Source organism: Rattus norvegicus, chromosome 4, assembly GCF_036323735.1.
Source record: "Rattus norvegicus strain BN/NHsdMcwi chromosome 4, GRCr8, whole genome shotgun sequence".
NCBI classification, from domain to species: Eukaryota; Metazoa; Chordata; class Mammalia; order Rodentia; family Muridae; genus Rattus; species Rattus norvegicus.
The window spans coordinates 170,508,641-170,526,205 of record NC_086022.1 but is presented as its reverse complement, the minus strand read 5'-3'; the positions used below and the strand labels follow the sequence as shown (position 1 = coordinate 170,526,205).

At 44.3% G+C, this 17,565-nt stretch overlaps 1 protein-coding gene across 6 annotated transcripts in view; it reads left to right on the top strand.

Moving 5' to 3' along the window:
* Grin2b (glutamate ionotropic receptor NMDA type subunit 2B) overlaps positions 1-17,565 on the top strand; it is a 477,610-nt gene that overhangs the window by 249,215 nt on the left and 210,830 nt on the right. For all 6 annotated transcript variants that reach the window (XM_017592437.3, XM_017592438.3, XM_017592439.3 and 3 more), the window contains 1 exon segment: positions 3,647-4,245. In XM_017592437.3, the coding sequence (XP_017447926.1) occupies positions 3,647-4,245 (599 nt within the window).

Here is a 17,565-nt window from a genome sequence, read left to right as displayed (position 1 = left end):
TCTATGGCCAGGAGCACTGTGGTCATCGGGATACTTATTTCTTTAATTCAGAAGTGGATCAGTAGGGGATCTGGAGATCTGGATGATGAAAAATATCTTGTGCTCCTAATTCTTTAGGCAAGTGTTTTCTGAGGCAGGTAATGGGATGAAAAACGTACTTCTTTTTATTTCTTCTTATTAGCAAATAAACATTGCGACATCAATGTAATGAAAGCAAGGCATAAAGGTTGTAGACTGATGGCGTCTAATGTACAATTCTACCTCCCCTGTGCTAATTGCTCATCTCAGTTAAGGCAGCCTTTTATGCAGGGAGACTTTCAAAATGCTCTTAAGGCAAGTACAAGTGCATTCATGCAATAAATTTGGTTGGGAATTTTCACTGGAGGGAGGTGGCTTTTCCAAGGACCCCTGAGTGTCAATATTTTGTAATAGCATTAGAAGATAAAAATGTTCACGGGGGAATCACAGTGAGCTGCAAACAGAATTATGTCTCTGTCCTTCATCTCGATCACCAGTGGGTGATCGTAGCACATACTGGGTGCCTGCAAAGATAGATGTGTGGCCACCAGTACTTTCCACTCCATGCACATGCAAAGATTACGGATTGATTTGGGGCAGAGGCCGTGATTTGCAAAACCTGTCGCCATTTGCAACTTAGAGTTAGCTCAAAGCTTTGTTGGAAAAAAAAGAGCTATTCTATTCCTGACCGCGGTATATCAGACATGAACTAAATAAACAACACTATACTCCTCATTATACAGAAAACCTTTGCCCAAGCCATAACTCTGTCTCTTGATTTCTACTTGGCTTCAGCAAACTTGGTTTGGGGGCAGATTAAATGGCTGTAAAATGCAGACGCATTGAAAGGGAGACCTGGCAATGCTGAATGGGTAGGGTGAGCATGCTGAGGGCTGTATAGAAAAGGGGTTGTATATAATCATGACATTTGAAGGTGTGCCCAAAATGCAGTAAGGGTGTAATATAACCATGTAAAATTTCTTTTATGTAGATTAGTTTTCTTTGCAGAATGACCAGGCAGTGTCTTTATGAGTTCATTTTTAACTGTGGGGGGAGGCATTAGGAGAAGACAAGAAGAAGAGAGGGTCAAGTTGCTGTTTAGCAGGTTTTTTCATTCTTTAAGTTCAATCTCATTAACATTGACCATCTGAGATAGACAACAATGAGTGTTTCCCAAAACTGATTCTTGCTGTGCATTTGAGCCAATTATGGCCTCACCATATGTGGGGCTTCATGTGCATTCAAGAGTCTCCTTGTGATTAAATTCTGTTCACCCATCACAGAACAGGTTTATTTGTTTTATTTGCAATTGAGATTTCCTTCTCCCTAAGTCTTGTACATCTTAAAGTATATTGAAAGCATTTTCACTTTGCGTAACCGTTGGGCTTGTGGAAACTCACCGGATGAGATTTCCCATTTGAGAATCTTCAAGACCATGTTTACAAGAAAATCAAGCAGATATCTCCTTCGAGCAGCATCTATTTGAGATGAGTTGTTCTGTCAATGGGCTTTCTTTCCTATCGTTTTTCCCTTGTGGTTCTCTGCAGGTCCCTGACAAGTGTTGGAATAATTAAGCTTCATTGTCTTGGATACCCACTTGTCCTAGTCATTTTAAGCTGCTATAAAAAATGTCATAAAAGAGACAGCTTATCAACAACACAAGTTTGGTTTTCATAGTTCTGAAGGCTGAGAAGTCCAAGATCGTCGCACTAGCAGATTTGGTGTCTAGCGAAGATTCTCTCTTCGGTTTGTAGAGGTAGCTTCTCTGTGTGTCCACTCAAGGTGGAAGGGTCAAGGCAGCTCTCTGGAGTCTCCTCTAAAAGGACATTAATCCCATGTCTGAGATCTTGGCCTATAAGGCCTACCATCTCTCAAAGGACAACATATCCTACTACCTTCACCCTGAGGTTAGAGAATTTATTAACAGGAAGGAACAACACTTAGTCCACATCACAACCATAGCCTTCAGTGGAAGACTGGCTGCTTTTACCTGAAGAACAATTCTTGTGTCAAAGAGGAAATCCAGGAGCAGGGTCTAGCCAAAGTCTGGAATGGGCACACATCCCGCCATTAATTATTCTAATCTAAAATAATTCCCTTTCTTCTTCCTATCTATTGTTGCTGCTTCATCTTCCCTACATTTTTTAACTTCTGCGGCCTTTTGGGGTCATCTCTGTCTGTATCTTTAAGCCCAGTAGACACAGGCATAGAAAGCAACATGACTCCATTAGCAGGAAGACTCACCCCCAAGTGGGTAGACATTTCTTCTACTCTGGGTAGGCTGGGGTCAATGTGAACAGTCCAAGCATGAGAAGCACACATTACTCTGGCAAAGCTGAGGGAATGGCAGCTCTCACTGCCTCACTAGGGTCTTGATATACAAGTAGGGTATTCCCCAGCCTGTAGTTTTTCGATAGCTGTCATTCAAGAAATACTTGGCTGTTTCTTGGCTATTCATTCCTGGGCTAAGAAATCGCTCTATCATCTTTGCTTAAAGGCCCAATTTCTTGGTCTCTTGTAACTGTATGTTAAAGCCTGGGTTGTTTGGGGGTTGGAGGAGGAAATGTCCCTTGAAGAGACACAATTGTGTTAGCCTAGACTATTTCAAAATGGACAGGGGCTCTCAGATGTGAGGAGCGGACATAGATTAAGAGAAGTGACACCATTACCAGGAACAAATCAGGGGGAAATGGATGGAGAGAGGACAAGGCTGAGAGGGTATTCATTTTGTGGTTTCAGATTCTCGTAGCTATATGGTAGAGCCAAAATACAGGTCTTGACATCTCAAAGCAGCAGGTAAAATGCAGCCTCAAATGAGAGAAATTGAAAATGGCTTCTCCCTCGAAGGGAAAGGGAGAAAAACATGTTCAGAATTATCTGTACATGTGTGGATGTACAGGTGTATGTATGTGTTTGCATGTCTATGTGTGCATATGCATGTATGTGCTTGTGTGCTACACAGATCATCTAAGCATTGTATGGGTTAGAAAGCAAGCCCTCTCCTGTAGGTTGCTCTAAAATCAAGCACAGCCACATAAACAGTCTAGCTACTAGTATTTTAATGTGCGGCTTAGAGGCACAGTTTGAGCCTCTCTCTAAGTTGTATGTCTTATTATCAGAATAACCATTAGAGGATAAGCTAGGTTAAAAGAGGATGTGGGCAAGCCTGGCATGGAGATACAAACCTGTCATTTCTACTATTCAGAAGCCCAAAGCAGGAGGATTCCAAGCACAAAGTCTCCTGAGACTATAGAGTGAGCTCAATTCCATCTTGGGAAGCCTAGTGAGAACCCAGATCATTTTTTAATGGATAGCGAGGTGGGGCGGTGAGTATACAGGCTCAGTGGTAAAGCATAGTGTATGAGACCTTGGCTCCATTCTCCAGGACTATAGGGGCTGTGTTACTAACAGTGCCGCCATGTTATCACTGGTGTCCAGAGGGTATGTTGTCGATGAGTGTACTTAACACCAAAATTCAAAATTCAAAAATATCTTATACTACTGAAAATTTTGAAAATAAAAAATAATCTATGAGAAAAAATGAGCATGAACTTTTATATCTGGTTGATTCATAATACCTGTGGCTATCTGTTTGATTTTTCTATTTCTTCCCTTTTTTCTTGAAAAGGATGAGTCCTCCATGTTCTTCCAGTTTGGCCCGTCTATCGAACAGCAAGCTTCCGTCATGCTCAACATCATGGAAGAATATGACTGGTACATCTTTTCCATCGTCACCACCTACTTCCCTGGCTACCAGGACTTTGTGAACAAGATCCGCAGTACCATCGAGAACAGCTTCGTGGGCTGGGAGCTCGAGGAAGTCCTCCTGCTAGACATGTCTCTGGACGATGGCGACTCTAAGATTCAGAATCAGCTGAAGAAGCTCCAAAGCCCCATCATTCTCCTTTATTGCACGAAGGAGGAAGCCACCTACATTTTTGAAGTAGCTAACTCAGTTGGGCTGACTGGCTACGGCTACACGTGGATTGTGCCGAGTCTGGTGGCCGGGGATACGGACACGGTGCCTTCAGAGTTCCCCACGGGGCTTATCTCTGTGTCTTATGATGAATGGGACTATGGCCTTCCTGCCAGAGTGAGAGATGGAATTGCCATCATCACCACTGCTGCCTCGGACATGCTGTCCGAACACAGTTTCATCCCTGAGCCCAAGAGCAGTTGCTACAACACCCACGAGAAGAGGATCTACCAGTCTAACATGTTGAATAGGTGAGTGCGGAACCGTACTGCATGAGCATGTGGTGGGGATCAGGAGAGAGTCTCAAAGGCCGCCGGGCTTGGAGTTGGACCAAAGGCAGGACCAGGAAAAGGCTGTTCAGGATGGCAGCAGACTCAAGGCTGGCTTTGAAATGGTGCTTGGTCATGGTGGGGGGAACATTTTGTGTTCTTATTCTAATAAATAGGAAATCATTTGGTAGACAAAGTCCTGGGTCCTATCCCCACACTTGATGTGGAGGTATGCATCTGCAATCCAAGCTCACAGTAGGGCAGGAGGATCAGAAGTTCAAAGTTGTCGTCTGCTTGCAACTAGGGCAGCCTGGGGCATGCAAACCCCTATATCCCCCAACTCATGCATATATACACACACACACATGCACATATACAAACACATACACATGTACACACATGTAAACATACACACATATACACATGCATACATACAGGAAAGCAGGTCTCATTTGCTGAGTACCTACTATGTGCTAAATGTTGCTGTAAGAGTTTTCATATTAATCTCTTAATCCCATTAGTCAGGTTCTTAAAATAATCATTTCCATTTTATACTATATGAAAAGAAGTCTTAAAGGCATAGATCATCTACAATCAAACTGTGAGTAGATCATTTGGGACAAAACCCAGGCTTCTATGATCCCTAAGTATTTGATCGCCTCATCCAGTAGACTTTGAAGAAGCAAAAAGAGGAAGTAGAGAAAAGTCTCTATGACTGTATTAACTTATGAAATGTTCTTTCCTTAAAGAAATAGACATGGCCTCCTTACCTTTCTCCTCAGCTGTCTGTCTTCATGAGTCAGGAGATGCACCATTTAGTCCAGTCTGTAGCAAGGCCAAGACTGTTTCAGTACCTCTCCCCCTTTTGCTCTGAGAAAACACTAGAAGGAAACAACTTAAAGGAAGGGAGACATCTTGGCCTGTGGGTTCAGAGTCATCAGTTCCTGACTGACAGGCTCTGTGGCTTCTGACCCATAATGAGGGAGGTGGACACACGGTGGAGAGAATATGGTAGGGAAGGCAGTTTACCTCATAGTATGCACAAACCAGAGAGAAACAGGAAGATACCAGATACATCCTTCAAAATTTTGCCCCCAGTCACTTAATTCAGAACTCACCTTCCAAAGTTCTTACTGCCTCCTAAAATGGTTCCATCTGGGCACCAGGCATTGATCACGTGAGCCCCAGGGGAGGATGCCTCCCATTCAGACTTAACCTGTGCCCCTGACCTCACCTCATTTGAGGCAACCATGACTGGTCTACTCCCTTCTGGAAGTTGATTGACAACACGAGGGGATCTTATCCCACTCCTTTGTGGTTTTTGTGTTTTTGTAAAACTGCTCTGTATGTAGGCTATATAGATTCAAACAAAACAGGACACAAAGAAGAAAATTAAAATGATCTGAATTATACATGGTTCAACTAACCATATATAATTAAGTTTGGAATCACCCTAGATATCTTGCTACACATCTATATCTATGTGGATTTCAATGTATACTTTTGCACAAGTAGAGCTGTGGCCTGCGTTTAATAACTGACTTTCTTTTGTTCAACAGCATGCTTTGAACACATCCATGTAAAGATTTATTCATGAACTATTCAAATAAGACATAAAGAATGTTCTCCAGAAACCCTGCATCTGCAGGTACCTGCCCCCTAGGTCCTGAAATGCTGGAGTGTAGCCTGAGAAAGTTAAAACACCTTTGGTCAAGGTTGACATGAGTTAGCCGTGTTTAATCTCTGGAGGGCAGTTGATCTATAGTCTCTAATCAACGCTTTTAATCTCGAGTTAAAATGGAATGCTTTATTGGCAGTTATTTCTGAACAAATGGCCACTGACTCAATACGTGCATATTCTCTGAGTTTACATCTCTGGCCACACCCTAGCCCCAGGCTCATAACTCATCCCCCCTCCCCTTTTTAGATACTAGGAATTGAACCTAGGGCCCTGTGTGTGTGTTAGTCAAGTGCTATACCACTGAGCTATAGCCTCTGTTCCCCCTCCTCCCCTCCCCCTACACACCTTTTGTATTTTATTTAACCTTGATTCAGGGTCTGACCAAGTTGCCTAGACTGGCTTTGAACTCTCTCTGTGGCCCAGACAGCCCTTGAACTTGTAGTTGTCCATAGCCGTCTCCTTGGTAGCTGTACCACCGGGCCTGGCTCCCGGCTTGTGTTTTAAACCAGGTAAGATATTTTCTTTTGATACCGTGGGCACTGGGAAATCGCGTCTCCATATCTGAACTGTTCCAACCAATTTTCCAAATTCCTGACCACATTTATCCTATTGGAGATGCATCCTATTAGAGGATTAAGGAAATAAAAATTCCTAAGATCTCTTTGGCCCGTTGTGTCCCTAATATCTCACAGCCAGTGCACTGTTCTCCATGTGTTCAAGTCTCAGCATCTCTGGGACCCTCCTCTTTCCCACTACATCCCAGCCCATCCTCTTCCCTCCCATGCTGCAAGCCTCCTAACTGCTCTGCCTGTACCAGGCTCTGCCTCTTTGAAATCCATGCTGCAACCAGAGTGATCTACAACCGAACGTGATTTCATCGCCTGCCTGCTTAATGCTTTCCAGTAGCTTTTTTATTGCTGCTCTAATAAAGAAGAGTCTCCTTAATATGCTTTATAAAGTTTTACACAGCATGGGCTCTGCCTGTCTCTGCAAAACCATCTCATGCCTTTGCTCCCTCCAACACGACCTTCCTGAAGCGCTGAACACACTTTAGTTTGCGTGTGTGTGTGTGTGTGTGTGTGTGTGTGTTTGTGCGTGTGTTTTAAATACACTAGGGTTTCTCTCGCTTGCAACTCCCTTTCTGTCATTGTGTCTCATCATGCACCCCAGGCTGGAACATGTAGTGTAGACCAGGGATGATGATTTAAACTCCTGATCGCCTGCCTCCATGCTAGTATTACAGGTATACACCACAGCATCCAGCTTATGCATGTGTGGTGCTGGCGATCAAGTTCAGGGCTTTAACCACGCTACGCAAGCACACTGCCAACAGAGGTACATCTTTAGCCCTTCCAGCATGCCCTTTGCTACCAGCAAACACAAGCAGATGCTCCTTCGCTTGCCCTGTGCTAGACATTGCTAGGCTTCCGTTTGTCTTGACTGGCACTCTGAAGCTACTTCTAAGCCTTGGACTGACAGTCCCCATTACAGGAGTTCACTAAATCTAATGCTTTCCTAATTAAGGTGCCTTCCAAAAATGCTCTGTGAGAGCGAGCAGCAGCAGCCTTCTGTCCTTCCTGTCTCGGTCTCCCTGTCCTTATCCTAACACAGTGTGTGACAGGACACAGGAAAGGATATGAGGGAGGTCCTTCAGGACTCAGTGCATGTCCACTCCGCAGGGGTGGGGGTCAACCTGCATTGCTGCTCTCTCTGAGGTGGGAAACCTTCCTGTTGAGTCTGTTGCACAGACCCGTGCACTTGTCTGTTATTTTTAGTGTTCCATTCAAATCTGATTCTCGTCAGCCTCCCAAGTATTTGCTGATTAAAACCCAAGCCAAAGTCCAAGGACTATTGAGACCAAAACATCTGTCAAACAGCACAAATCAAGGGAAGGGAACGTTAAGCCCATAAACGCAGTTCAAGCCTGCCTGCTTGCCTGCTTTTCTCTTAAACCTCCCCCCCAGGGTAAGCGGCAACCTTCAGGTATATTATTTCAGGCTTAGCTTATCTTACACCAGAGTGTAAATGTCACCTCTGGAGCCAGGGCCCCTATCCACACATCCTCGAGATCACCATTAGTTTAACCTTTGTTCAGTGTCTCTTGGGTCTGAGAGGCCTTGTGAGGTCCACCTAGGAGGTAGCTCTCCCCCACTCTCCTTCACACTCTTTCCTTATATTTAAGTCAAGATGAGCTCATATCACTCTACAGGACGGATAACTCTGAGCTAGGGGCATGCTACCTGTTTGAGGTCAACTTGGGCTACATAGTGGGTTTCAGATTAGCCTGTACTATAAGAAGACCTTGTCTCAAAAGAACATTTACCCACACCCTCACAAGAATATCAACAGGCTGAGGCACAGATGCCTGTCCCATTGTCTCAGGTGTAGCTGAACCACAGATGCCCATTCCATTGTCTCAGGTGTAGCTGACCAGAAGCAGTGAGGCAGGGGTACAGAGTGTTGACTGTTCACAGTAGTGCAGGCTCCAGGGAGGAGGGAGAACAGAGCTGGCAGGGTTCCCCATCACTGGATGTCTACAGTGTGTTGCTCAGTGGTAGCTTCTGCATGTTCTTCACTGCTTCTCTACCTGGTGGATGTGCTCTCTCACCTCAGTTCCTGATATCCCTCCCCCTCAGTGTCTACTTGACACCAATTCCTGGGCTCTGCTCCTCCGTCTCATTCCCACCTTTCCTCCTCTCCATCTTCTGCCCTTCCCCTTCTCCTGTCAAGCACTGTTTTGGGTCCTTTTTTGGCTCCAATCTGCAGCCTCTGCTGGGGATATTTTAGTAGGTTATTTTAAGCAAGCTCAGAAAGGCTTGGGTTAACTAGCTGGGACTTCTAAAGTGGTCTCCCCAGGCCTGGGGTACTGTCACCAGGCATGGACTTCTGGAGACCTCCCTGGGATTCAATTAGGCACTCTTTGTCTAGGCGATTCTCACTCTCTGAAATAAGACTCGCCCCCTCACCAGAGCTCTGGTCTCCCAGGGTCACTCTTTTAAATAACAACCGGGGCAGCTGCATTATTTAGGCACAGCGGGGCATCTCTGCAAATAAAATAGCTGCAGAGGACTGGCTGGTTTCTGAGGAAGAAGGTCCCTTTGGCAGGCTGTCCCTTTCCTCAATCACAGCCCAGAAAGGTAGGCTCCTCTGGAGAATTCCAAGAGTGGCCCAGACACCAGAGGACATTAGGAATAGGAACGGGAAGGGGGCTTCTCTTACCCCCAAGTTCTGTCCTCTCAGAAACATTAAGAGGAGATTGAGCTCTTATGTCCACTGGATCATGGCTTTCTTCTCACATGTGCCAAGTTCCTCTAGCATGACTCCAGGAACCAGAATATGAGATTATATGAAGAACCAAGGAGGTGGCTCGTCCAGTAAAGTGCAAATTTGCATCCTTACCCTGCATGAGGAAGACCAGATATGGTGATGTCTGCCTATAATCTTAACTCTGGAAAGGCAGAGACTAGAGAACCATCATGGCTTATGGGCCAATCAATCATGTCAAATCACTGAGCCCAGATCCAGTAAGAGACCCTATCAAAAAAAAAAGTACTTAGTGAGTGACTGAGTGAGGAAGACACTAATGTTGATCTCTGGGCTCTACACATGCGTATAAATATGTTCATACATGCCTGTACATACAAGCACATATGCATGCACATGTACACACACACACACATACACACACCACATCATACACACAGGGGAGGGGGTTAGAGGAGGATTGATGGACTTGAATCTCAAAGACAGATATGTACTTATGATTCACTAGTTTAGCAACCCAAGGATGTTTTAAAAAATGACCCTCAGAGAGGACCCTTGCATAATTTCAGATCATTATCATATAAATGGTATGTATTTCAAGTCTCATTTTAAACCTTGAAGCTTCACTAGCAGGAAATCTGGTGATTTTTTCTGGGGAGGCTCTGGGTTGGTTAGAGAGCTTCAGTATTCTCTCTCTCTCTCTCTCTCTCTCTCTCTCTCCCTCCCTCCCTCCCTCCCTCCCTCCCTCCCTGTCTCCCTATTCTCTCCATCCATCTACCATCTACCTGCCTAACGACACATACAGACTAAGTAAATGCAGTGGTTCGTGTCTTTACTTCCAGAAGTCAGGAAGGTGAAAGATTGCTGTGGACAACCGAGTCTGTCTAGTGAGACCCTGTCTCAAAAATCACAAGTGACACAAACAAGGGAACAAAACAGAGCCCAGTGAACGCTGACCTCTGGATAAATAAGGGATGTAAGGTTTGCTGTAAGTCCATCTCACATGCAGCACATCTACATCTACAGAAATAATATTTGTCATTCACATGAAATTCAAGTTTAACGAGGCTCCGGTCCTTTTACTTGCTAATCTGAGCACTCTAATTTGTACATTAATAAGAACTAATTTACTTTGGAACCGTGTCACATCCATTTACGCCTTATTAGTAAATGCAGTACAATGTCCTGCCACAGAGCAGGGCATGCTGAGAGGGATTTATTCCAACTGGGAACTTCATTTGATGGAAAGAGCTGGAGAATTTCTTGTGGCTCAGGAAGGGTCCTCTACAGAGAAACATCTACAAACCTTTTGATACCAGACCTTCTGAAATATTTCGTAGAAAGCGACTAGCTCCATTGTCAGCTAGGGAGATGATTGTAAGGTACTAGTAGCCACAGGTCTACATTTCTTCCCTTACCCGTCCTAGGGAGAGTTCATGGCTATTTTCCTTTTCAAGGTGCAGGCTAATACTCTGTTGTGTCCTTTCTGTCACTAGAGTGATGTCACACCTGCCATGTACTTCTGAGTTCTTTTAAAATCCCAAGAACCTGGTGCTTCTGCTCTCTCCTCTCAGCAGCGGATGGATCTTGGAGGAAGAGCAGATGCTACTTGAGAGAGATGGATCTTAATATAGCCGTCCTCTTATGAATCTTGCCTATCGGTCGCCCATCCCCCTGCCCCAGTGTCTTCAGTGTTCCTATTCCATGCTGGTTTTGCACTCTCCCTACATTCTTCCTTCTCAGTGAATGACCCCATCTCAAAAAGATCGGACTCTTCCCAGCATGGCCATGGAGGAATGGGGAATAGAGATACGAAGAAAGGTGCATTGTTAGGGCCTTATTAACTAAGCCGCAATGAACATAATCTTCCTGCAACCTTGAGGCCATTGCCTGGGCTTTGGAAGCACTGTGTCAGCTGGCTGCTCTCATGGGATGCCCACTTGACTCTCTTGGCCTGGAAAATGCTGGGAGCTTAAGAAATAAACAAAGAACTAAAGCCATTAGATTTACATAGTATGAACACGAGCTGATTGGTCATTTCCATCTGAGTTGCTATTAAATGTTCACAGTAGGCAGGTTTGCAGTAAGGCAAACATATGTATTCAGTTTCTATACCTAATCCAATCCACTTGTTAACCAGGTGAAAGCTATGTGAACGGGTAGCTCTGAGTGGAGGAGCTGCTGTAGTGGTCCTTACCTTGTCAGACAAAGCCACTACAGATCTAAAGAAAGTCCTTTCACATAAACTGTTTTGGAAAGCAAAAGGCACCTGTGTATACTGGAAGAGAGATTCTATCCCTTATTTATCCAGAGGTCAGCGTTCACTGGGCTCTGTTTTGTTCCCTTGTTTGTGTCACTTGTGATTTTTGAGACAGGGTGTCACTAGACAGACTCGGTTGTCCACAGCAATCTTTCACCTTCCTGACTTCTGGAAGTAAAGACATGAACCACTGCACTTATTTAGTCTGTATGTGTCGTTAGGCAGGTAGATGGTAGATGGATGGAGAGAATAGGGAGAGAGGGAGGGAGGGAGGGAGGGAGGGAGGGAGAGAGAGAGAGAGAGAGAGAGAGAGAGAGAGAACGAGAACTGAAGTGGCTTTTAGAGGGCATGTAAACTGAAGGACCTACTAACTATACTAAAGGACATATTCAATGCTTATATTGCAAGCATAACAAAGCAGATATGAAGAATAATCAGATGTGAGGATTTTTTAAATTATTGTTTCCTCTAGTCTACTTTCCCTAATATTATATAGACAAATTATTACTCTGGTCAACTGATTTTTTTTATTAATTAATTAAATTAATTATGTGATTTCACGTGTGTCTCTATGTGGGTATATGCGTGAGTGTAGGTGCCCACGGGAGCCAGAAGAGGGCGTCAGATCCTTTGGAGCTGGAGTTCCAGGAGGCTGTGAGCCTGCAGACATGGATGCTAGGAACCAAGCTCCAGTCCTGTGAAGTAGAAAGAAGCGCTCTTAAGCACTAAGTAGTCTCTCCAACCCCAACTGATGGGGTTTTTCCTCATAGGTATTCACCAATGCTCAATGTTGAGACACTTACATAATTATTTATTTGATAATTATTTTATTCCGTGTCTGATTTGCAAGATTCAAAATTTAACCATGGCATAGGTGAAACTTTTTCTCTTCCTTCTCCACTTCTTGCCTTCCTTCTGTCTTTTCTGGTTCTCTAAAAAGTGACACATAAGAGGATCAGAGTGAAGAGGAAGGTAAGACAAGCGTTACTGAAGCAAGGACATTGCAAGCCTGTAGGGAGATATAGTGGCACCCTGCCTATGGGAGGGAATAGAATCCCCTTAGAGGGGAAAAACCAGAACCAGAGAAGCATTAAGTTGATCTCATGTGGCAGAAGAGATTCCCTTTCTGAAAGCAAGGTTTGGAACCAGTGATATGGGTTAAGACGGAAGGTATCCTAGTCACATTAAATACAGTAGTCACTGGCCAGGCAATAGGCCAAATTACCTTATCCAACTTTTGAAAAAGTTTGGACACAAATGTTCTCAAGAGACATCCACTGATCACCATGTTTAAAGGTGTAACCTCTCCTTCTCACTCTTCCAACTGCCCCCTGTCCCTGTGTACTGCTCTATTTCCCTCTATGACACCCAACAGACAACCTAACTACAGTTTGTCTTTAAAGAGTTTCCTAACTTTCTCTTTCCAGTCCATTTCAGTCTCCGAATGTTTTGTCTTAAATTAATGCTCATGCCTAGAATAGATGATAAGCGGGTAGTCGGTGAATGCACATTAGGTTAGAATGAACAAAGATAGGAAGCATCATTTGGAGAGAGAGGGGGAAAGGGAAAGAGAGAAGGAAAGAGAAAGGCGGAGGGGAAGGGAAGAGGGAGAGCCTGAGGGGTGGGGGGAGGAGAGGGGAAGCACAAATAGCAAAACAGCTGGCCTCGAACTTACTGTGTAGAACAGACTGCCCTCAAACTCACAATGATCCACCTGCCTCTGCCTCCTGAGTGCCGAGATTTTTAACCATCATGTATTTTTAAGAAACCTGCATCCCAGGGACCTTAGCTGCATCTCTGGGTGTGAACCTGTGGCACAGCCACTCTTGTGTGGTACAGAATGAAGCTTTGGGGAAAGGCCCGCCTCCTTTGCCTGGCTGGCGCTCATCTGACCCAACCTCTCTCCACTCTTGTCTTCTTAGGGGATGATGCAAAGAGGGGTCTTGTGAATTTGAGACTAGATTGGCAGAGGTTACTTATCTGTTAGGGACTGGCAGGCTCGGAACCCAGGGGTCCTGATGGCTGGAGCGGTGGTTACCAGGGAGCCCAGGGTTGGCTGTCAACTTTTGCCCTGACCTGACTGCGCCCCTTCAACACTGGCTGTTCCTTCACTTCTTAACCCAGACTAGGGCACCAATTCCCATTTAAGGAGAACTGAGCCTGGCATTATTTAGAGATTGAGTGGGAGCTGTTTTTCTGTCTGCTTTCTCTTCCCTCCAGAAGACAAAGGATGGGGGTTTCCAGGAAGCTAGAAGACTGTCATCTATGGTTATACACATGAGCTATAAACTGGAGTAAGGGCTGGACCCCAGCTGGCCACGGTTAGCTGGGCAAACATTGGTATCTTGAGAGCGGTGATAAGCATTTGGCCTTTGCAGCCATATGAGATCTCGTGTTTTGAATAAATAGTGGTTTTGGACTTCCTCTCTGATGGTGCAGACAGGGGTAGTCATATCCTAGGGGCAGTTCACTAGTAACTGAGGTACCCCAATATGGATGTAGAAAAAGTGAACATTCGGGATGGCTGCTAAGGTGTCTGAAGTGGCACCATAGATAGTCCTTGGGTAGAAACCAAGGAAGGAAGAGGTTGGAGGTACCAGCTACACACAAGAAACCTTTCTTGTGCTTTCAAGTTTTCCCCAGTGGCACGCTATCTTATGCTATAGTGTCTAGAGAGGTGAGCATGCCCAGACTGGCACCCATCCCCAAGCTGGGCAGGCTGGTCACACATGAAGGAACTGCTGCTGACAGATTAGAGCTCCCTGCTGCTGAAGTCTGTTCCCTCTTACTCAGCTGCCAGTAGCAGAAGCCGGCTCGGGGCTGCCCGTAGCTCTCTCACTGCTCCGGCTGCATTTCCTCATTCATCATGGCTTCATGGCCACCCTCTCTCTTCCTTTGTCTTCTCCCATCTTTTTTTCTTTCCTGGATGGTGTTTGGTTCGTTGATCTCTTACTACCCTTCTCTCTTCAGCTTGTTTCCACTGAAGAGCTTTGAAGGGTTTCTATATTCCTGAGTGACCCATGTGCAGTTCTTGTATGCACATACCTGGAGTCATTTAATGAATATTGCATATGAGTGCCTGTGTGTGTGTGTGTGTGTGTGTGTGTGTGTGTGTGTGTGTGTGTGTTCAATAAAGTTGAGCATCATCAAGAGAGGTGGATAAAATAGGTAAAATTGTTTGCCCAGTTCTTCCTATTGCTAAGACTGTTTCGACTCTGGGATGAACTGGAGGAACCCTTTAAGATATAATTCACTCTCACACCAATCAATCTTAACAGGGTAGCTTCTTCGTGATTTCTAGTTGTTAAGTCTTGATGGGGAAACCAATCCTTTTATGTTTGGTCAAAAAAGAAGAGACTTGGGCTAAGGCTATACAGTTCAGTCATAGAGTATTTGCCTAGCACACACAGGATCTGAGTTCAGTCCCATTAGAAGAAAAAACTGGAAGAAAGGAGGCTTGGCAGTCAAATGGCTTTATCCATTTCCAATGAGGCATAGATGTCTTATCTTACTTAAGTCACGTTTTTCCTGGATAAAACAACAAAATGGCCACAGAAGTCATGCTGTGCCAGTAAAATGTTCATTCTGACTGTAGTGGACATCTTTATGATCCCCAGAAAGAGATTACAAGTAGACGGTCTATGAGGTTGTAAGGCCAAAGACTGTAAGTTGTTCATGGCCTAAGAATCATGAGAAGAAAAGTGAGCATTTTCATGCAAACAATCGCCTTGTGTATAACCTCATTTAACCCTGGCAACAAGCCTGCTCAGGCCTTGCACTTATCAGTGCATACAGCCCATGGCCATCAACAGGGAGAACCCAGGTACTTCCTTTTCCTCTACCCAGGGACAGGTCCAGGCACTCCCAACACAATTCTCTTTCTGTTTCTCTCAGGTTATTAGAATGTACCTAATTATTACATAGACTTGAATAGTGGCACTCATTCCTGTTTATTATTGCCTATGTAGAGAAAGAAAATTAGTTCTCTCTCTCTCTCTCTCTCTCTCTCTCTCTCTCTCTCTGTGTGTGTGTGTGTGTGTGTGTGTGTGTGTGTGTGTGCGCGCATTTGTATTGTAGATGAGTTGCAGTAGACCATTAGTGAAAATACTGACAATACTGAGTCCACAGGCTACCCAGGACCATCACCTGCCTCACTCTGATGACACATCTCACATGTCTTCACACATAGACCTGGTTCGTTATTTGATGGCAATAGGTCACATAGTCAGCAACCTCTTCTGTTGCATAGCCAGTGAGGAAAGAAAGCAAGCACTCTGAACTAACATCACTGACATCAAATTTATATGGATTGTTTTAACTTAGAGCCAACCTAGGCAAATTTTCTGTGTTTCTGAGTTTTTGAACAGGATCCATAACCTAATTTTGACAAAATAGTGACCACATTCAAGAATCTGTCCAGAGCTGCATGGTAGCTATGTGACTCCCTAGACCCAGTTCCTGCTACTTCCTTTCTGGGTGTGGCCTACATCACTCTGCCCAAGATGGCTTCCAAAATTTGAAACTCAAGCAATAAAGTTAATATGAGAAAGAAGACAAGTTCTTCTCTTTTTAGGGGATTCCTTAAATTCACCACACTTTAAAACTTATACTTTGTTGGCCAGAAATCATTCTGCACTATGCAATGACAGTTGAATAGTTCAACTTCTAATCTGGACATCAACATACCCAGCTTCAAAATATTCAAGTTCCGTGATCCTGAGAACATCAACAATAGTTTGGGTAGACAATGGATAGTCTCTGCTTGCTTCTGTAACTCCCTAGAACACAGCAGCTTAGGAATAACACAAACAGTGCTAGCAATCAGGTAGGCCAGCTGACAGCATTAATAAAGGACTATTGAAATGGGACAGCATCAGGGAAACCCAGCCAAAGACCTTGAGAAGCACCGCAGGAAGACTATTTGGGGGAAAGCTCAAACACTGCCCAGGAGTCTAAATGCTCTCCATGAAGCAAAACAGCATAGTGACTGTGAAGTCATCAATGGAAACTTAAATTATATTGATTATCCTTAGTTTCAGGAGCCCAAGAGCTTTATCTTACCTTTATAAAATTTCCATTAAAAAAACTTCCTATAATCAGGAACAACAAAAAAGGACGTTTGGGACTTAAAAACACTAAGCTTTGGCAATTTAGTAAACTTATTTTTTTTTAAAGAGTTATTGAATGACTATTATGTTCCAAATGTTCTGAGTAGCATCATTTAATCTGAAGAATATATCCCAGAGCATTACTGCCTCCATGTTTTTCAGGTTAAAAAAAGGAGGTCGGGCAGAGTGGGCCACATTTACATTTGACTTGCAGATGGGTTCCCATTTCCAACTCACACTGTACAAATCTCAGAGCCAGTGGGTCCCCGGTTGTCAACCCACCTTGGACTAATGCTCAATCAAATATAAAGGGCTTTAATTCAGATGAGCATAGCATTAACTCACAGGACAGAGTGGCTCAGAATCAAAAATTTCTTCCTAAGGCTGGGCAGGTGGTTTGGTGTGTACTTGCAGTATGGAGTTCAAATCCCAAGAACCCATGCAATGCTGGGAGTGGCAGGGTGTGTCTGTCATTCCAGCACTCCTTTGTTGGGATGAAAGGTGAGCACAGGAGAACCCCTGGAAAGTTCCAGGCCAGCTAGCCTGACATATGCAGCAGGGAACAAAAGACTATGCCTCATACAAGGTGGTGAGACCCGACAACCAAGGTTATTCTTTAATTTCTGCATGTATGTGCCACACTCAGTAAATGAACACACACCGCCATACATGCACATACATACACTCACACAAATGGACACACACTCACAAATGAACACACACAATTACATACACTCACACAAATGAACACACACACTCACAAATGAAGACACTCACACAATTACAAACACTCACACAAATGGACACACACACTCACAAATGAACACACTCACACACTTACATATGCACACAAATGAACACACCCGAGTGCACACACTTACAAATGAATATGCATGCATACATACACAAATAAAGACACACTACACACATACATGCATGCTATTCTCTCTTCGACCATGACAGACCCAGAGTGGGCCTGGGGACGACAT